Source organism: Coenobita brevimanus, chromosome 99 (assembly GCF_032717465.1).
Source record: "Coenobita brevimanus isolate Jiangsu-jjx chromosome 99, ASM3271746v2, whole genome shotgun sequence".
NCBI classification, from domain to species: Eukaryota; Metazoa; Arthropoda; class Malacostraca; order Decapoda; family Coenobitidae; genus Coenobita; species Coenobita brevimanus.
The window spans coordinates 5,483,248-5,502,210 of NC_137052.1; the positions used below are offsets into that span (position 1 = coordinate 5,483,248).

An 18,963-nucleotide genomic window follows, 5' to 3' on the forward strand; every position below is an offset into this window, starting at 1 on the left:
ACCATTTTTCATTGTTGTTACTGTTGCCACACCATGTACTGCTTCAGCATTCCTAACTAAGCAATCCCTATATGCATTCTACTAGGTGTCCAGATTCATTTCATTCCAGTTCACTGATTCTAACTCCTCCCATGCTTTGGTTCTGTCTTCACCTGCCATTTCTTTGATCCTCAGCTTCTTGACTTTCAGTCTTTCTACATGACTGCTTCTCTCTCCCCTGGTCCATCTCAGCTTGGTCTTGCATACCACAGTAATATGATCTGACAGAGCTCCGCATCGCCCTATCACGGCCCTTGTATCGGCAGCCATTCCCAACATCGACCTCTCTACGAGCACATAATCAATCAGGCTCCTTTTAACATGATCTGTGTTCCCTGTATACCATTTATATTGATGTGCATCTTTGTGTTTGAAATATGAGTAACAAATGCACAACCTCCTTTCCTGAGACATATCCTTCAGTCTCTTCCCATTGTCATTTTCTCCTGGTACTCCATTACAACCCATTATGTCATCCTCAGGACCAGTGCCTACTCATCCATTCATATCACCCATTACAATCACTTTTTAGTTCCTGGGCATATCTCCCACTGTTTCATCCAGCTTATCCCAAAACCTGTCGTTCTCTCTCTCACTCTTCTCATCACACGGTGCATATGCTAGTCACGGCACTTTCACCTTCTCAAATTTGACCTTGACTTACATACATCTCGAGCTGACACATTTGTAATCTCTCATTCCACTCTGCCACATCTCATTCGTCAGCAAGGCAACTCCTTCCTTGCATCTTCCTCACCCTTTCATGCCCGACCTCATATACTTTACATCTTCCCACTCCTCCACTTCACACCCTTTCATCTTTGTTTCACACAATGCCATCACAGCATATCTCGCACTCTTGAATGCATTCACCACGTCCACCCTCTTACACTCCTCATTCACCCCTCTCACATTCCACATGGCCATGCGAATCTGCCCATTTGGTTGGGGCCATGGGCAGGTATTGTGCCCTCTGAGGCTCTCTGAAACATTTGCCATGATTAAATGCTTTTAGGTAGGGGAATCTGGGGGACACTTAACCCGGCCAAGAACTCTGGTTATATGGTTACCACCCAGCATAGTAAATGGTTACCTGGGTACAGGAAACCATTTGGCCTGTCACTCAGTGTAAAGACCATACGTCATCCCTACATGGAGTGAGTGGATGATGGGTGCCCCCATCTACCACCTTCATAAATGAAAACAAAAACATACCATGCCAAAACAGAGGATTGTCACCTTTTAGTGAGTCCAATTGTACAGTTTTAGTTATAGTCCTTGTTTATGTACAGGCTATCCATGCAAGTTAAGATCAGTAGAATATATCCTGCTATAATGGAGGATATCAGTAAAAGTACAGTACAGGTAATGCATACAATGACTAATGATGTCAAGTTACAAGTACACTGTGGTACAGAGAGGGAATGGGCTGCAGTCACACATACACGCAGAAAATTTGTGGTTTTGCACATATGGTAAGGACAAAAGTTGGTCTACTGTTCTGCTGTATGCTGTATGCGTATGGCACATTTGTCACTTTCCTCCCTAATGCATCAGTAAAGAGAATCATCTATGGCCAAAGAAACATACCAGGCCTCCCTTAGCTTAGCAGCATTAGCCAGTAGAAGATAGTGACAAATAGAAGAGGTGAAATATCATATGGACGTTTGTCCTCAACTGTACATGCTTCCTCTGACACCTTGATGATAAGCTAAACATTGTATTGCATCATTTATAAAGACTCCAACATGCTTGCATGTGTCAGCATGCAATAAAAATAATTAAAGAAGCATTTTTACAGTTGTAAGAAAAATAATTCCTTTAATGTTACTTGATTCTCATTCAGTCATAGGACTGGTAAATGTTCACATACACATATTCACTATCTATCTATCTATAGCCCAACGCCCTAATCCCACAAAAGGTGGCTGCAGACAAAACGCTTCCAAGTCGCTCTGTCACCCACCATTTGACTACCCTTCCCCCAACTCACTCCCCCCTCCCTCATATACCTCTCAACTCCATCCCTCCACCTCATCCTCGGTCTACCCCTCCCTCTCCCTCCCTCCACCCACCTACATACACCCTCTTAGTCAGTCTTTCATTCTCCATTCTCTCCACATGTCCAAACCACCTCAGTGTATTTCTCCTAATCTTCTCAACCACATCCACATCCACCCCACAACGTTCCTTCACTTCTTCATTCGTCAACCTGTCCCTCCACGTCACTCCACATGCTCCTCTCAAGTAACTCATTTCCATTGCTCTCACTCTTGACTTGTTCCCCTCTTGCAAGGTCCACGCCTTGCTTCCATTCGTCAGGGTAGGGATCACAATAATATCATGCAGTGACTTCTTAACTTCCATACATACCTCCCTATTTCTCATCATGGCTTTCAGTGAACCAACAACCTTCCTTCCCTGCTGTACCCTTTCACGCACTTCATCCCCCAATGTTCTATCCTTACTCATCACACTACCCAAGTACAGGACTTGCATGTACTCACATTCTCCATGTCCTCACCATCCAACCTCACTGTACATTCTAACTTCATTCCTCTCAAACACCATAACTTTACTTTTGTTTACATTAACTTTCAGCTTCCTCCTCCTACACATTGTCCCAAATTCATTCACCAAACCTTGCAACTCCCATTCATCTTCACTCAACAGTACTGTATCATCAGCAAACAGCAACACCTGAATCTTCCAAATCTCACCTTCATTCATTAGAGCCACTCCCACATCCACTGCCCTACCTTGCACCTCCTTTACAACCCCATCCATGTATATATTAAACAGCCATGGAGATATCACACAACCCTGTTTCAGTCCCACATTTAGATCAAAGAACTCACTCAGCTCACCATCCACTCGCACCATAGCCCTAGCTCCCTTGTACATACTCTTCACAGCACACAACAATTTCCCCTCCACTCCATATATTCTTAATATCTTCCACATACCTTGCCTATCTATTCTATCATAAGCTTTCTCCAAGTCCATGAAGGCAGCATACACTTTCTTTCCCTTCTCTAGAAACTTCTCCACTAAACATCTTAGAACAAATATCTGATCTACACACCCTTTTCCCTTCCTAAATCCCCCTTGTTCTTCTCCAACAAGCTCCTCTGTCATATGCCTAACCCTATCAATGAGTATTCTACCATATATTTTACCAGTCACACTAAGAAGGCAAATACCCCTATGGTTACCACATACTTCTCTCTCCCCTTTTCCTTTGTATAAAGGAACAATTATACCTGATTTCCAGTCCTCTGGAACCCTTCCCTCTTCCCAAGCCAATCTACACAACTTCCATATCCACTCCACAACAATCTCACCCCCATACCTAAGCATTTCACCACACACTCCATCAATTCCTGGGGCCTTTCCCAACTTGATCTTCTTCATTGCTTCCACTACTTCTGCCCTACTGATCTCTTCCTCCCTCCTCTCATCTCTTCTTCTCCCAGCCATTCCCCAACTCCTTATACTCGCACTGCTCTCACTCTCTACATTCAACAAATCCTCAAAGTGCTCCTTCCACCTCCTCAATTTCTCTCTTTTCTCCACCAACAATCTATTATTCCTATCTTTCACTCCCCTACTATTTCCCCTTTCACACTGCCTTACTTTCTTTACCTCCTTCCAAAACAATTTCTTACTCTCCCTCCATTTCACACTCAGATTCCTCCCAAACTCTTCATCAACTTTCTTCTTACTCTCCTTCACCAGTCTCTTAACCTCCCTTCTCCTGCTCACATATACTTCTCTCTTCTCTCTCTCCTCTTCTCCCATACCTCTACTCGCTGACCATTCAATATATGCTTTCTTCTTTTGTTCCTCAGCTCGTTTCACCTCATCATTCCACCATGCTGTCCCTTGCACACCCTTGCATCTCCTCCTCACTCCACAAACCACCTCACACGCTGTGCTTATCTCTTCCTTGAATATCTTACATATGTCTTCCACCCATTCCATCTGCTCTAGCTCATACCTTCCCAATCTTTCTTCCACTGTGCTCTTATACTCTGCCATTTTCTCACTATCTTGCAAATTCTCCACTCTTCTCATTGTTTCCTCCTGTCTTCCCCTTCGTCTCTTCAACCATTTTCTTTGCAGCTTTACCTTGGGCATCACAAGTATGCATTTATCAATATTCACACATTATTCCAAGAGAATTTGAATATACATATACATACAGGTAACAGTTGTGTTCTAAGTATAGAACATTATTGTAAAAGAAAAAAAATCATGATTAGAGAGTGTACTTGCAGAGTAACATATGAACATTATTGAGCAGACAACCATGTTTTCATACAGATATTTTGGGCTATTCCTATATGACATTCACATATAAGCACAGACTACCAGCAACCAGAATTTTGCATGTTCATTCTTTTAGTGTTAATGCTATAAATCCTAAAATTTCTTTATATAATATTCACATATAAATGGAAGCCAAATTATAGCTGACAAGATGCAAATTTTTTAATGTAAGAAAGAAACTAAGGTAGAAAGTCTACAAAAGTTGTTCCTCCCAAAGAAAATTGAATCTTGGCCTTTTGAGATGCTGTGACACATTACATAGGAAGGGAAAACAGAATAGGAAAGAGTGCTTCAGAGCTGATCAGTTATTTGCATGGAGAAGTGAGACAGGTGGTCATAAGTAGATAATTAAGCAACAGACATGTGAGAGGTTGCATACAGACAGGTGCTGTTGTCTGCCATTGCAGGAGAGGTTTGGAGGCAGATAAAGTTTGGAAGAGCAGTGTCCAGTATAATAGTGATATGTAAGGGAGAATGATAGGACATTGAAGCAAAAAAAAGAGAGTAAAGGAAATCATGGGAGGTGATGAGATAAAAAGCTTTTGTTTTCACTCCTCTGAAGAGAGATTTATTGTGGGAGTTGATAACCACTGCATGATGCCTTAATTCTGATAAATTAAATGTTACAGCAGTTTTACATGGAGGGAATAAAACATGTACTGTAACATCCAATTGAATAGTTTAATCATGCAGTTAATTTATCAAGTTTGTTTTCTTTTGGAACCCCCTTCTGGCTTTCTTCTGATTGAGACATCCCTCCAGACTTTGGTAGTACCATATTACACAGTGTAACCCCTGGCCAGAATAGGAGACTGGTAATTGTTGAGACTGCTTGAACTTCCTCGTGTTGATGAAATTCGTAGTTTATAAAAACTATTCTTTGCCAGGTCTAGTAAATTGGCAGGTAGTTTAATAAAACCTTCTGTTCCCAGTCCGAGGAGTCTAATGCTGTCCTACTGCCCTCCTGGACTCATAGTCAAACCCTCCATCATGCTTCCTTATTCTCTACTCATACTATACCTGTCAAGTGGGTATTGTGGATGCAAACAATAAGCAGCAGCCGACCATTACCGGGCACATAGAGTTTGAATGCCACAGTGGGTAGTAGCACTTTATTAGGAGGAGGTCTGTAGTTCATAGATGCATAGTTAATGTTAAGCATTTATTCTCTATCAGCAAATCTGCATTACCTGAGTCCTTTGTTGCCTCGGTAAGAGATACAAAGCTGACTACTACGCTCCTAGGGCTAGCATGTAGAAGGCTTTCTTTTAAAACCCACGAAGTTTTTGGTGACCAGCATAACCAATACTTCTTTGGATTATTGACTCTGTAAATTTTTATCTGACTGAATATTTGGTGTCTGGGTTATGAACTCTAAAAAATTTTATCTGATTATGTATTAGGTACTGGTTTATGGTTATTCAGTGTATTGATATTGGAAAATCCTCCTTAGTTGACTGTCATTTCAATGGCCTATGAACCAGATTAATATTTTCATGTCATTATAGGGTCATAATGAACAGTGATTGGAAGTTTACTGTCAGGTTATGTATTTCAGGAATAAAATCTCTGCCATATAGTATCAGTTCCAAGTATAAACTTGCTAGAGCAAAAATGGCTTCTAAGTTTTCCTGGGCAAACCTGTGTTCCAGCTATGTATATTTTGAGTGAATGATGAGAGAGCCTATGAAATCCCACTGTATAGATATTCCTTGTTTCCCCATGAATATTAATCCTGCCATGAACCAATCATTCTTGGTTTTAGATGATAAAGGAGTATGTTTATAGTCTCATCTTGGAATACTCCACCACTTATTAATCACTGTCAGTGCTGTCATTAATCATTGTTATATAATTCAAGGTCATTTTAACAGTCTCTTGGTAACTCACTTGGCACACTAGAGGAGATTAGTAACTGTTCTTCATTATTTTCATATCATAACTGGGTACTGGTCTTGGATAATTAAATTATTGTTTAGCAGGCCCATACTGTTGATGAAAATTGAAAATGAAAGAGTTACCAATCTCGAATGCTATATTCTTTGCATTGCACCATAATGCTGTGTTTATGTTTTTCACTCCCAGTGGGTTACTGTCTGCACTTAAGGGTATGGTAGAGCCATATACTTTATCTCCATATGAACAGAGACAAATGTAAGGAGACTATCTTAACCACAGGCAGATTCAAGAAGAGAGATCCTTTTACTTTGCTATGTGCATGAATGTATAAAGCTTTTCCTTCAGATAATGCTTGACAAATAGATAGATAACAAAGGGGCTGAATAAGGCTCACTGTGATTGTATTATTACCAAGTTGTTACAGTGACTTTGACTAGACCACACCAGAGGTGTCCACAGATCCCCTCACCAAGGAATCAACTCCCAAGATATCATCATCCTCAACCATCACTTTGTCCAAAAATAAAAAACCTGATGTTAGATGTACTGTCCAGCTCCGCACTTCTTTATGGGTTCTGCCTCCTTGGATCCCGTGCTTGTAGTATACATCCTGGTCTTTTATGGTAAGAGTCATCTTTTGAACTATGACTGCTGTGCAAACTTTGTCTCCAATGTCCTAAACCTCTGATACCACCAGATGCTCTTGTTGTAGATCAGCTGCTGTGAGATAACTCAAAGATAAGTGACACAGACCTAGACCAACATTCCCTAGGTTGCCTGTGAATACTGAGACCTCTGCCCGACAATGAACTTGTCCCCTCAAAAAAAGAAAATACTCCTTGCTGCATCCAAGCAGATGGAGAACAAGTGGCTGGGGTGGACCCTTCTGAACCCATCCCCACTGTTCCAGGGAGTGAGTGACCATCCTCCCTGCTTTAATCAGTTTTCCAAAGCCAAGCAGTTAGGTGTACATACAATGTCCCTAACCTTCCCTCAGCCTTACGCCTTTTGGTATTTTCATTGGGGAGGGGCAGGGGAAGGATGGCTAGGACATTAATGGGTAGAAGAACCTCTTGGCTTACCCTGAGGCCCTAACACCTAGGAACGGAGCTCCATTGTTCTTGTCCTTGCCCCTAAATCCTCTAACAATAGGCCCCTTTGAGAGCAACTCAGCAGCCTGCTGGCCAACTTCAGGGACCTCGTCAATAATGACAGAGGTGTAAATAGGCCCCCTCCTCTTACCCAGCTCATAATGCAGGTGTAATTACTGATTACTTCCTCTGAGGCAACAACAGTTGCTCATTACTGGTGAAGTCAAAATCTCCAGAATGCTTCCCAGTCGGGATTCCCCTAGTGATTACCAGTAGATTCAGGGAACTTGTTATGTGTATGTGTCCACACCCATCCTAGAAGGTTCAGTCACACAGACTTTGTCAGATTAGACCCAGTACCACAAAGCTAATGTGTAGCTCTCCTGCATAAGGACTAGGGTTGAACTCCGCATAGTTAACTGTACAGAATCAGACAGCTGGTTTGCAATCTTAACCATCTTTCTCACCTTGGAAAAGAATAATAACCAGACTGTTTACACCTGAATCTTATATAATTTTATGGATGCTGAGTTGGATACTGTAAAACCTACACTGACAAGTTTAGTACAGTACATTGATCATGAACTGGAATATGAAAAACTTTGAAAACCATAGTCTGTGATCTGTTTAATTATTAGTTTGTTTTTCAACTTTGAAACACTTTGCCAGTCATTACTCTGTGTAGCTATTTATTTTTAAACTTTGACACACTTTCTGGGAATGCGAAGGTGGATGGAATAGTTGGTGAGTGGGGTGTGCCTGCTGAGATAGATGAGAATGGGAGTGCGTTAGTGGACATTTGTGCTGGGAGGGGGTTGGTGGTAGCCAATACCCTCTTCAGGCATAAAATGATCCACAGGTATACATGGCGAGTGATGAGAAGGGTGGGTGGTGAACTGAATGAAAGGAAGGCAATGATTGATTATGTGTGTGTGGATGAAAGGATGCGAAGATGTGTAATGGATGCAAGAGTTTATAGAGGTTGGGGGAGTGGACTTTCTGACCACTACTTGGTGGTGGCCAGAATCAAGGTCCAATCAGAATGGAGAAATAGAAGAAGGGAAAGACGAGAGGAAGGAGTAGTTGCAAGGAGAGTGGAAAGGTTACAAGAGGATGAGAAAAAGACAGAGTATAAGAGAGAAGTGGAGGAACGATTGGGCAAATATGAATTGGAGCAGATGGGAGACGTGGAAGGTGTGTGTAGCATATTTACAGAAGAAATATGTGCAGCATGTGATGTGGTGTGTGGAAGGAAGAGAAGACGGAGGAGGGTGCAAGGAACAGTGTGGTGGACTGAAGAGGTGAAACAGGCTGTGGCACAAAAGAAGAAAGCATACAATGAATGGATGAGAAATAGGGGCGTGGAAGAAGTTGAGAGGCGGAAGAGAGAGTTATATGTAGAAAGAAAGAGAGAGGTGAAAAGATTAGTAAGAGAGTAAGAAGAGAGTGGATGAGGAATTTGGAAGGAATTTGAGTGTAAAGTGGAGGGACTGTAAGAAAATGTTCTGGAAAGAGATGAAAAGAGTAAGACAGGGTGGAAGTGAAGTTAGCAGGGGAGTGAAAGATAAAAATGGTAGATTACTAGTGGAGAAGGGAGAAACAGTGAGCAGATGGAGAGAACACTTTAAGGAATTGTTGAACATAGAGGATGGAAGTAATGTGAGTATAAGTGGCTGGGGAATGGCTGGGAGAAGGAGGGAGATGGGAAGACAGGAAGAAATCAGTAGGATAGAAGTTGTGGAAGCAATGAAGAAAGTTAAATCTGGAAAAGCCCCAGGAATTGATGGAGTGTGTGGTGAAATGCTGAAGCATGGGGGAGAGATAGTAGTAGAATGGATGTGGAAGATGTGCAGATTGGCCTGGGAGGAAGGTAGAGTCCCGGAGGATTGGAAGTCAGGTATAATTATTCCCTTGTACAAAGGAAAAGGGGAAAAAGAAGTGTGTGGTAATCATAGGGGCATTTGTCTTCTTCGTATAATAGGAAAAGTGTATGGTAGGATACTTATTGACAGAGTTAGAGAAAGAACAGAGAAATTAGTTGGAGAAGAACAGGGAGGCTTTAGGAAGGGAAGAGGTTGTGTAGATCAGATATTCATTCTTAGATCTTTAGTGGAAAGTTTCTAGAGAAGGGAAAGAAGTTGTATGCGGCTTTCATGGATTTGGAGAAAGCATATGACAGGGTGGATAGACAAGGATTGTGGAAAGTGTTAAGAATATATGGAGTAGATGGGAAGTTGTTGAATGGTGTGAAGAGTATGTATGATGGTGCGAAGGCTGCAGTGCGTGTGGATGGTGAACTAAGTGAATTTTTCTCTTTGAAAGTTGGGTTGAAACAGGGATGGGGTAATAAAAGAGGTACAAGGTAGGGTAGTGGATGTTGGAGTGGCCCCTGGTGAGAGAGGTTAGTGTTTGGAAACTCCCTGTACTGTTGTTTGCAGATGATACTGTGTTGTTGAGTGAAGACGAAGGGGAGCTGCAAGGCTTGGTGGATGAGTTTGGGAGAGTGTGTAAGAAACGGAATCTAAAGGTGAATGTAGGAAAGAGTAAAGTGATGGTCTTTGAGAGAGGTGAAGTCAGTAAATGTACAGCGAGGTTGGATGGTGAGGAATTGGAAAATGTGAGTACGTTTAAGTACTTGGATAGCGTGATGAGTAAGGATGGAGGTTTGGAGGGTGAAGTGCTTGAAAGGTTGCTGGTTCTTTGAAAGCAGTGATAAGAAACAGGGAAGTGAGCATGGAAGTGAAAAAGTTACTACATGACAGTATTGTGATACCAACTCTAACGTATGGAAGTGAAACTTGGACGTTGTTGGAAGGACACAAGTCAAGAGTGAGAGCAGTGGAAATGAGTTATTTAAGAGGAGCCTGTGGAGTCACATGGAGAGATAGGCTGACGAATGAGGATATAAAGGAACGTTGTGGTGTTGATGTGGATGTGATAGGAAGCGTTATGAGGAACACACTGAGGTGGTTTGGCCATGTGGAGAGGATGGAGGGTGAAAGACTGACGAAGAGAGTGTATGTGAGTGAGGTGGAGGGGGGAAGAGGGAGGGGGAGGCTGAGGATGAGATGGAGGGATGGGGTGGAGAGGTATATGAGAGAGGGGGGTGTGAGTTGGGAGCAGGGCAGTGAAATGGCAGGGGACAGGGCGACTTGGAGGCGATTTGTTTGTGGCCACCCCAAACGGGATTGAGGCGTCTGGCAATAGATAGATAGATAGACACACTTTCTGTGCCCTAGTCTCTTTACCTGACAGCACTGCTGACTTGTTGGTAAATCCTGTCCCTAATAGGCATGAAAAGAGCTCTGGGTAACATAGCTCATCTAAGGCAAAAGCATCTCAGTGGATGCCACAAGCTTCTCAGCATTCTATGGTTGCATTTTTGGAAATGGTAGCTTGCTCACATCCGTAATAAAGATGCATGAATAACCCCATAAACTCCTCATTGGCCGGTGTTTTTCATGGAGTCCATCACTCAAACCAATAACTGGATCAAAAACAACCAATAGGAAACCTTCATTGTAGGCCACTGAGTGTGACTGGGATTCCTCTCAACTCTTTAAGGTAACAAGATATCCCCAAATACTGTACTGTAGTGTAAAAGTGCATAAGCATTAAGAGGATAACAATATGGGGTTCAGGGATGACACTGATATTATATTAAGAATTCCTTGCTTGGGGCAGAAACTGTAAGACGTGTTCCACACACTGTAGACATTAAAACTTTGATCTTACCCCTTATAGTCTCACACATGTGTTTCTTTCCTATCAAGGAACATAAAGAGGAAGGAGTGCATGATCATAATCGGGATGCAAGGGTAATACTAAATAGTTCCTTCTGACACACACACACACACACACACACACACACACACACACACACAGTTTATCATTAGGGCTAAGGTAATTTACTGGGATACAGGATGCCCATACTGGGATTACTTGGCATCAGCAATGACTGAGGAAGGTACACATGAAGCTGTCATAATTTCTCTGCCAAAGTTCATCTCTCATCTCACACTTTACCTCCCCATGGTATCCAGTATGGACATGGCACCTGGTAGTCACATATAGTTTAGTGTATCCACAGAGTTGAGGGACTGATGGTTATGGTACCATTGCATAGAGTCTTACTGAGCCCTAAACCTGTCAAGTACTACAAGAATTTTAGGAAAAGTTTGTTTTCAGTAAGCAAATAACAGAGTGGATCTATCTCCTCAGTTCAGCCAGTTGCCAAGAAGGTTCACTTTTACCCTTCTCTGCTCATATGGATGTAGTATATGTGTATGGATCAGTCATATCCTTAGGTGCCTCAATGACCTCCCTATAGAGGAAAAAACTAGATAAAAAAAGTAATAAATCTGTTTCATGTAGAAGACAAAAATATGCTTTCATTGAAAGCCAATGTAGTATCGTGATGTATGAATATGCATATAGCTCTGTATAATAGGGAGGATATTGGAACTGGTTATTTTCTTTGATGACATAACATTACCGAGCAGTGATGTTTTGCCTTGATGTCATGCATGTTCGGCCCTCTCACCCTCCCTCCTCCGTGCCCTCCCTTACTAGCTCTCAGTCCCTGGGTGAGGAAGAGGAAGGGATCCCTATGCGGCCCCTCAGAATAATGAATGGGGATCCTGAACGCAGATCAAACCTCATTGTTAAAGAGTAAGTACTTGGAATTCTGTTTGTATTTTGTTCAAAGGAGTTTTATCATTATTGAATAGCAGGTGGTTTTATAAGAATCCTTACAGGCAAGAATATTGGTGTGCAGGGATTGTACAGTACTTACATGTTTTTTTTTTTTATTTATTTATTTTTTCTCAGTCATGAAAATCAAGCAAAACATTAGGTACAGTTTGCTGCTTTATATCATTGCTCATTTCATTCTTAAACATGAAGAGGAAGGTCGATTGATGTTGTAAAAAACACTTAAGTGTAGGCAGTGTACTGTACTTACTAAGATATTTGATTATTATTATAATATGCTAATTCATGATATGAAATGAGCTTATGATCCAGGATATAGAGTTTAAACTATGTTGAATTATGTAATTAAGATGATGAGCAGCTTTCTTTTAGATGTAGTAATTAAGGAGTACAGTAGGTGTAATGTTACCTTTTTGTAGGTGTAGACATATCACAGTGAAATTGTAGATGACATTAAGACCACAGGTTTTTTGAGAAATGAGTATGAAGATAAATTGGTATCACAGACACATGTTTATGTAGTGATTAGATGAATGGTTATTTATTTACTTTTTTTACTACTGTATACAGTACTTCATTCATCATTAAATACTTTGCCAAGATTTTATTTATTCTTGATATCTTTGGACAAAAATTTTATTCAAGGTATGGGAGACATCAGTTTGGAAGAATGGTGTAATTGTTAAAGTTCCGAAGAAGGGAGACCTGAGTGAATGTGGTAATTGGAGGGGAATCTCTTTGTCACCGATAGCTTTGAAAGTTTTCAGTAGAGTGTTGTTAAATAGGTTGGAGCCGGTGGTTGAGGGTATTCTGAGGGATGAACAAGCTGGTTTTAGAAAGGGACGTGGTTGCAATGATCAGATCTTTATAGTTAGGCATTTGATGCAGCAAGTTAATGAAATGAGAGTACCGTTAAGTCTTTGTTTTGTTGATTTTGAAAAGGCTTTTGATAGTGTTTCGAGAGAGACTATGGGGAAGATCATGAGACATTATGGAATACCAGAGGAGTTTGTGAAGGTCATTATGAACATGCATGAGGACACATTTTGTAAAGTGATGGTTGATGGTTGTCTGAGTGATTCATTTGAAGTCAAGTCCGGAGTAATTCAAGGTGGTGTTCTGTCGCCTTTACTATTTACAGTATATTGGTCATTGATTACATTATGAAACGCGTTGGAACAGAAACCGGTGCAGGTATACTTTGGGGAGAGAACAGGAAACTTTTGGATTTAGATTATGCAGATGATATAGTTTTGATTTGTGATGGGCCAGAAGAGATGCAGAGAGTGTTGGACTGTTTGGTGAATGAAGGTCGCAAGGTGGGTTTGGTTATTAATTGTGGAAAAACTGAAATAATCAATACGAATATGGAAAATGCGCGGGAATGTGTAATTGGAGGTATGGTTGTAAAGCAAGTTGATAGGTTTAAATATTTAGGTACTTATTTAGCCAAGGATGGTTCTTTGAACTTTGAATTCGAGGAAAGGTTAAAGAAGGCTAATCAGGCAATGGGAATGCTTAAAAATATTTGGAATAATAACAATTTTTCTGTGCATACAAAAATCAAACTTTATAAGGTAATGGTTAGGAGTATCTTAATTTATGGACACGAGTCTTGGTACAGCACAGTGACTATGGAAAATAAATTCTTGGTGTTTGAAAACAAAGCACTTAGAAGAATATTAGGAGTTAAGTGGTGGGAAAGGATACCAAATAGTAGAATTAGAGAAATAATGGGAGTGCAGCCGGTCGATGAATATGTTAGGTTCTCACGATGGAAGTGGCTAGGACATGTGTATAGGAGACAGGGAATAGTACGAGGTACACCAGGGTGGGTGGCACTTGGTAGGAGAGGTAGAGGAAGGCCAAAAGAGACGTGGGTGAGGACAATGAGACGGGAAGCTGGAGAGGAGTGTTGGGGAGATCTTGAGGAGTTAGCACAAGATAGGATGTGGTGGTGTGAGTTCATCGAGGCCCTATGCACCCCCGAGGGTGCCACAGGAAATGATTGATTGATTGATGGGAGACATGATGTTTTGGATGGGCTAGATTCAGCCTTCAATAAATCATTAAGTAGTAGATGCCTTTCCCAACCTGAATAAAATTGTCTGGTGGTGGAAAAATAAGATACACTCAGCCATCGAGTAACGTGGACAATAGCGTCTGGACAAGGATCGTGCCACTCAAATCTGCGTCACTCAAACATTACGTCCATTCATCCATTCATCATCCAATCCTATGTTGCCCCATGAGGAGCGTAGGAACCCGGGGCAAGGCAAGTTGGTCCTGTCATTTAAGATGAGAGTGACCAGTGTCACTCATCCCTGAGTAGTATTATGTGAGCATTAAACCCCAACCACCCCTTGGATGTAGACCTACACAGGCTCAATTTGATGTCAGCAATTTAATTACCCACTAAACCACCAGGTGCCATAATTTGGTTTTATGGTTGCCACCCAGCACAGTAAATGGTTTCCTGTTGTACAGGAAACTATTTGGCTTGTCACTCTGTATAGAGTTACTCATGGGCAGAAGGAAGAGGAAAGAATAAAGGAAAGAAAGACAGAAGAGGGAGTGTAAAGTCATCCGTAGGCGGAAGAAAGAGGAAATAGTGAAGGAAAAAAAGAAAAGAGGAAGGATAGAAGAGAGGAAAGGGCAGACACCCAAAGCAGCACTACATTGAGTGAGTGGATGGTGAGCCCTCCCACCTGCCACTAAGCACCCCCACCTACATTATGCTTGTATGTACAATGGTACAGTGTGTTCTGGCGACTTTCTAAAACTCACTTTTACCCCTTCTTACTACCCTACCCCACATAAATTACCCCTGAACTATACCCACATTCAGGTAAAACATTGAAAGAGATATAACTGTATTGTTGATGCATAGCTCCCCAGCACTTTCCCCCCACCCTGCACCCCCAATGTTGTTCTTGTCATAAAGGTCCACCTTCTCTCGTATCATGCCGTTCGGTAGGGGCATTAGGCCTCATGGTTAGACAAAAAAATATGGTTTTTGCAGTTTTAAGGGACGAATTGGTATGAAAATGTTTGCACTCAGAAAAAATTACTCTTTCATCCATGTGTTCTCATAAGTTTGCAGTAAGTTCCACATTCTTCATTCGATTTCGTACTTCCCAACACATTTCGGATCGACTGAGCATACGGCTAGTTGTTTTTTCTCTGATGCTCCACATAACGCCCTATGAGCCTCTCAGTCAGCTTCAGGACAACATTACGAACTTTTGCTGCTGCCAGGTTTGCATCATCAGGGTTCCCACGCACGATCATCTTTATCTTTTCCCGGTCCTTCCAAATTGTTCTGATGGTGCTTTCATTCATGTCATGCTTTTTTACTATTTCTACCTGCCTCTTTTCCTGCTCAAACTCTTTTACTGTCTCATACTTCTGGGCATATGTGAAGATGCTTCTCCTCCTGGGTGGCTGGGGCTGATCACGTAGCATGGCTAAGAGTCAGTGTCCTTGCTTGACACTCAAACTCAAAATAAGTCTTGCTGCACAGCTTCGGTCGAACTCAGTGTGATGCAAGAAAGGACTGACAGCCGTATGCCCAGTTGGTACAAAATGTGTTAGTAAGCACGAAGTTGAACGAAGAATGTGGAATTGAATGCTAACTTACGAGAACACAAGGATGAAAGAGTAAGTTTTTTCTGATTAGCATACATTTTTGTTCCATTTCATCCCCAAAAGTTGCAAAACCCCTATGAGTGTGGGGTAGAACTCAGGTGTGAGAAAGGACTGATAGCCATATGCTCAGTTGGTCCAAAATGTTTTTAGAAGCTCAAAATTGAATGAAGAATGTGGAACTGAATGCCAGCGTACGAGAACACATGGATGAAAGAACTTTTTCTGATTAGCATACATTTTTTTCCATATCGTCCCCTAAAATTGCTTAACTCATAAATTTTCATCTAACCATACGGCCTTGAGTGTTCCCAGGACAGGTAACCGGATGTAAGCCAGCCAATCCTGGCAAATTAATCTTTTCTTCCCGTTGGGCTCCTCCGATCACAACCTTGTCACCTTAACCTGTCCTATCACTCCGGTACAGCCTGTGGAGCCTCCAAAGAACTGTCGTCTGTGGCACCTTGCAGCTGTGCCCTCAGGCAGTACGTCTGTGATTTTCCCTGGAATGATTATTGCTTCCATGGCCGGGAGCCATCTGAGTGTGCCTTAAGCATTACGGAGGTTATTCTTTCGGGCATGGAAGCATACATTCCTTTCACGTATTCTTTGTCTAACGCAAGAAAGCCTTGGTTTAATCACGCTTGTTCTAATGCCATCCGCAACAAGGAGAGGGCCTACAAAAGGTACCAGAGCCAACCCACCCCTGAATCACATCAATGGTTAATAATATTCAGCTTAATCCTGCATCATCCTTGAACATGCTTGGGGTTTCATTTACTCGGGACTTATCTTAAAGAATCATATTACATACATCTCTTGTAAAATCTGCTTCCAAGAGATTAGTTGTGCTAAGCCGACTCCATTCCTTCTTTACCCCTGCACAGTTGTTGACCCTATACAGGGGTTTTATCAGCCCCTGTGTGGAGTACAACTCTCATGTGTGGGGAGGCTCCCCACATACAGCTCTTCTCAATAGGGTAGAGTCAAAGGCTTTTTGTCTGATTAACTCTCCTCCTCTTACTGGCTCTCTTCAACCTTTGTCTCTTCACTGCACTGTTGCATCTTTATCTCTTTTCTATCGTTACTTCAATGGTCACTGCTCCTCTGAACTGTCTGCATGCATTCCACCACTTCTACGATGGGCACATAGCACCCGTCTAGCAGCAAACTCTCATCCCTTTTCTGTCCAGCTCTCTAATGCAAGAGTTAACCATTACTCCCAGTCCTTCATTTATGCAACAGGTCAACTCTGGAACTGTCTCCCTCTGTATTTTCTGCTTCCTATGATCTCCAGTGACCAGGCATCTCGAAATGATCGGATCTTGAATTTGGCTCTCTCTTGTGTTTTGTTTTTCTTTTGGAGGGAACTGTTATTGCGGGCTCATGGCCTTTGATTCCTTCTTCCTCGCATTAAAAAAAAAAAAACGTGTGGTGGGTGATGTCACTGCCTGAGACTTTCAAGTTTCGTTGCCAGACCAGCTGACTTCCCGTGTGAGCTTGAGTTTCTCTGTGCAGTGAGAAAGGCTTGTTGCATTATGCTGAGCTCATTAAAACATAAACATGTTACTCAAGGATTGAATGTACAAAATTGATTACGAGATAGAAGTGATGAAAAAAGATAAAGGAGTTTTGTTTCTTTCATTTAGGCTAATGAGTGGCTTGATCAATGTTCTCAGTTAAAAGTTGCTGCTCTCCATTTATCTTGAAGGCAAGCTTACCCAGTTCAATTCAAGAAGAAATATCTCCTTTCAGTCACAGTGAAGCAAAAAGTTCACAAAACTCACTGTGCCTTATTAATCATGCGAAACCTCCTCAGACTTTACTAAAAGTTCAGATGCTTTCAAATCCTGTGAGTTCCTGACAGGCAGCTCTTCTAGCAAGCAACTAGGGTGTGAAATGAGCTTAGTTGCTTATTCCTTCCCTCCATTGTGTGGCCATATGGAGAAAGTGAAGAATGAGAGAGTGACTAGGAGAGTGTACAGTATGTATGTGAGTGAGGTGGAGTGGGGAGTGGGAAGGGGAGACCGAGGATGACATGGAGGGATGGAGTGGAAAGGTACATGAATGAGGATGGTGTGAATTGGAGAGAGAGCAGGCTGATGACTTAGGACAGGGTAACATGAAGGCAATTTGTGGCCACCCCTTCAGGGATTAAGGTGTCTACCAGTAGATAAATGGGTAGATAGAGAGAGAGATAAACAGACAGCGTATTGCATTTGCTGTGTAAGTGCTATAAGACTTATGGGCAAGTAAAAAATTTCTATATTTACCTAATGTACAGTAAATCCTCTTTTTTCGATGCATTTTACTTTGACGCCTCTCGCGCAAGAAAAAAGTTTCCGAGTTGTCTCACAACTTGTGAATTTCCCTACATTTCGATGCTCCCAGCCGTCAGCTGATGACAACAACAGAAACATACAGGAGCAGAGACAAGCCCGGATCACACGATGTTCTCATGAGAGACAGAATGTGGCTGCTATTCTGCAACACTTGGATGTGCCAGCAGGGATGGATGAAGGAGGAGAAATGGACAGAGAGGAACTGGAGGTGCTGGAGCCTGAGTTCGACTATGAGGGTTTCGGCATAGGTGATGGGCCTTCCTCCGAGGCCATGTCACCTAGTAACTAGCCCATCTACCCTCACCACACCTTCACTTGCCACTCAAGCCAGTCTTCACTTTATTTCTGGTAAGGATTTTTGGTGTTGCAGCTCTTTATAACAGCTTTAATGTCTTTTCAGGTACATGTTTATTATGTTATGCTGTTTTAGCACAAATAAACACTCTTCATTTAATTTTGGATAGAGTCTGTTTAGTGTTACAGTACTTTCTGATAGGGTATGTACATGTCCCACAGGAACGCTCCTCTATTTTTCCCATTGATTCTTAACTTCACACTTCGACATTTCGTGCGGTTTTGGCAGAACATCCAAGCAGCGAAAAATGAGGATTTACTGTATTTCACCTTATTGTAGTACTGTATACAGGATTTGAGCAATGCTTATGTTGTACTGTCTCTTTATTTGCGAGTACTTTTTATCCACCCTCCCTAGGACTGCACCTTCATGAATTTAACACTTAAATATGACAGAACTGTGAGACAGTGGGAAAAAGTGCAAGGAGGATGAAGACCTTTTTGCTTTTTTATATAAAGTTGTGTATATAAAATAACTGAGATGGTATGACACAGCTTTGTGGTACACCTTCTTTCATAGAACAGATACCACAAGCCTCTTCCTGTAC

The 18,963-nt window shown here is 41.8% G+C and overlaps 1 protein-coding gene across 1 annotated transcript in view; it reads left to right on the forward strand.

Annotated features, from left to right (window-relative positions):
- Positions 1 to 18,963, forward strand: part of LOC145414371 (muscle calcium channel subunit alpha-1-like) — a 1,622,725-nt gene that overhangs the window by 1,558,048 nt on the left and 45,714 nt on the right. Inside the window, exon 43 of the mRNA XM_080283905.1 lies at positions 11,934 to 12,032. Within this exon, the coding sequence (XP_080140031.1) occupies positions 11,934 to 12,032 (99 nt within the window). The remainder of the gene's footprint in view (positions 1 to 11,933; positions 12,033 to 18,963) is intronic.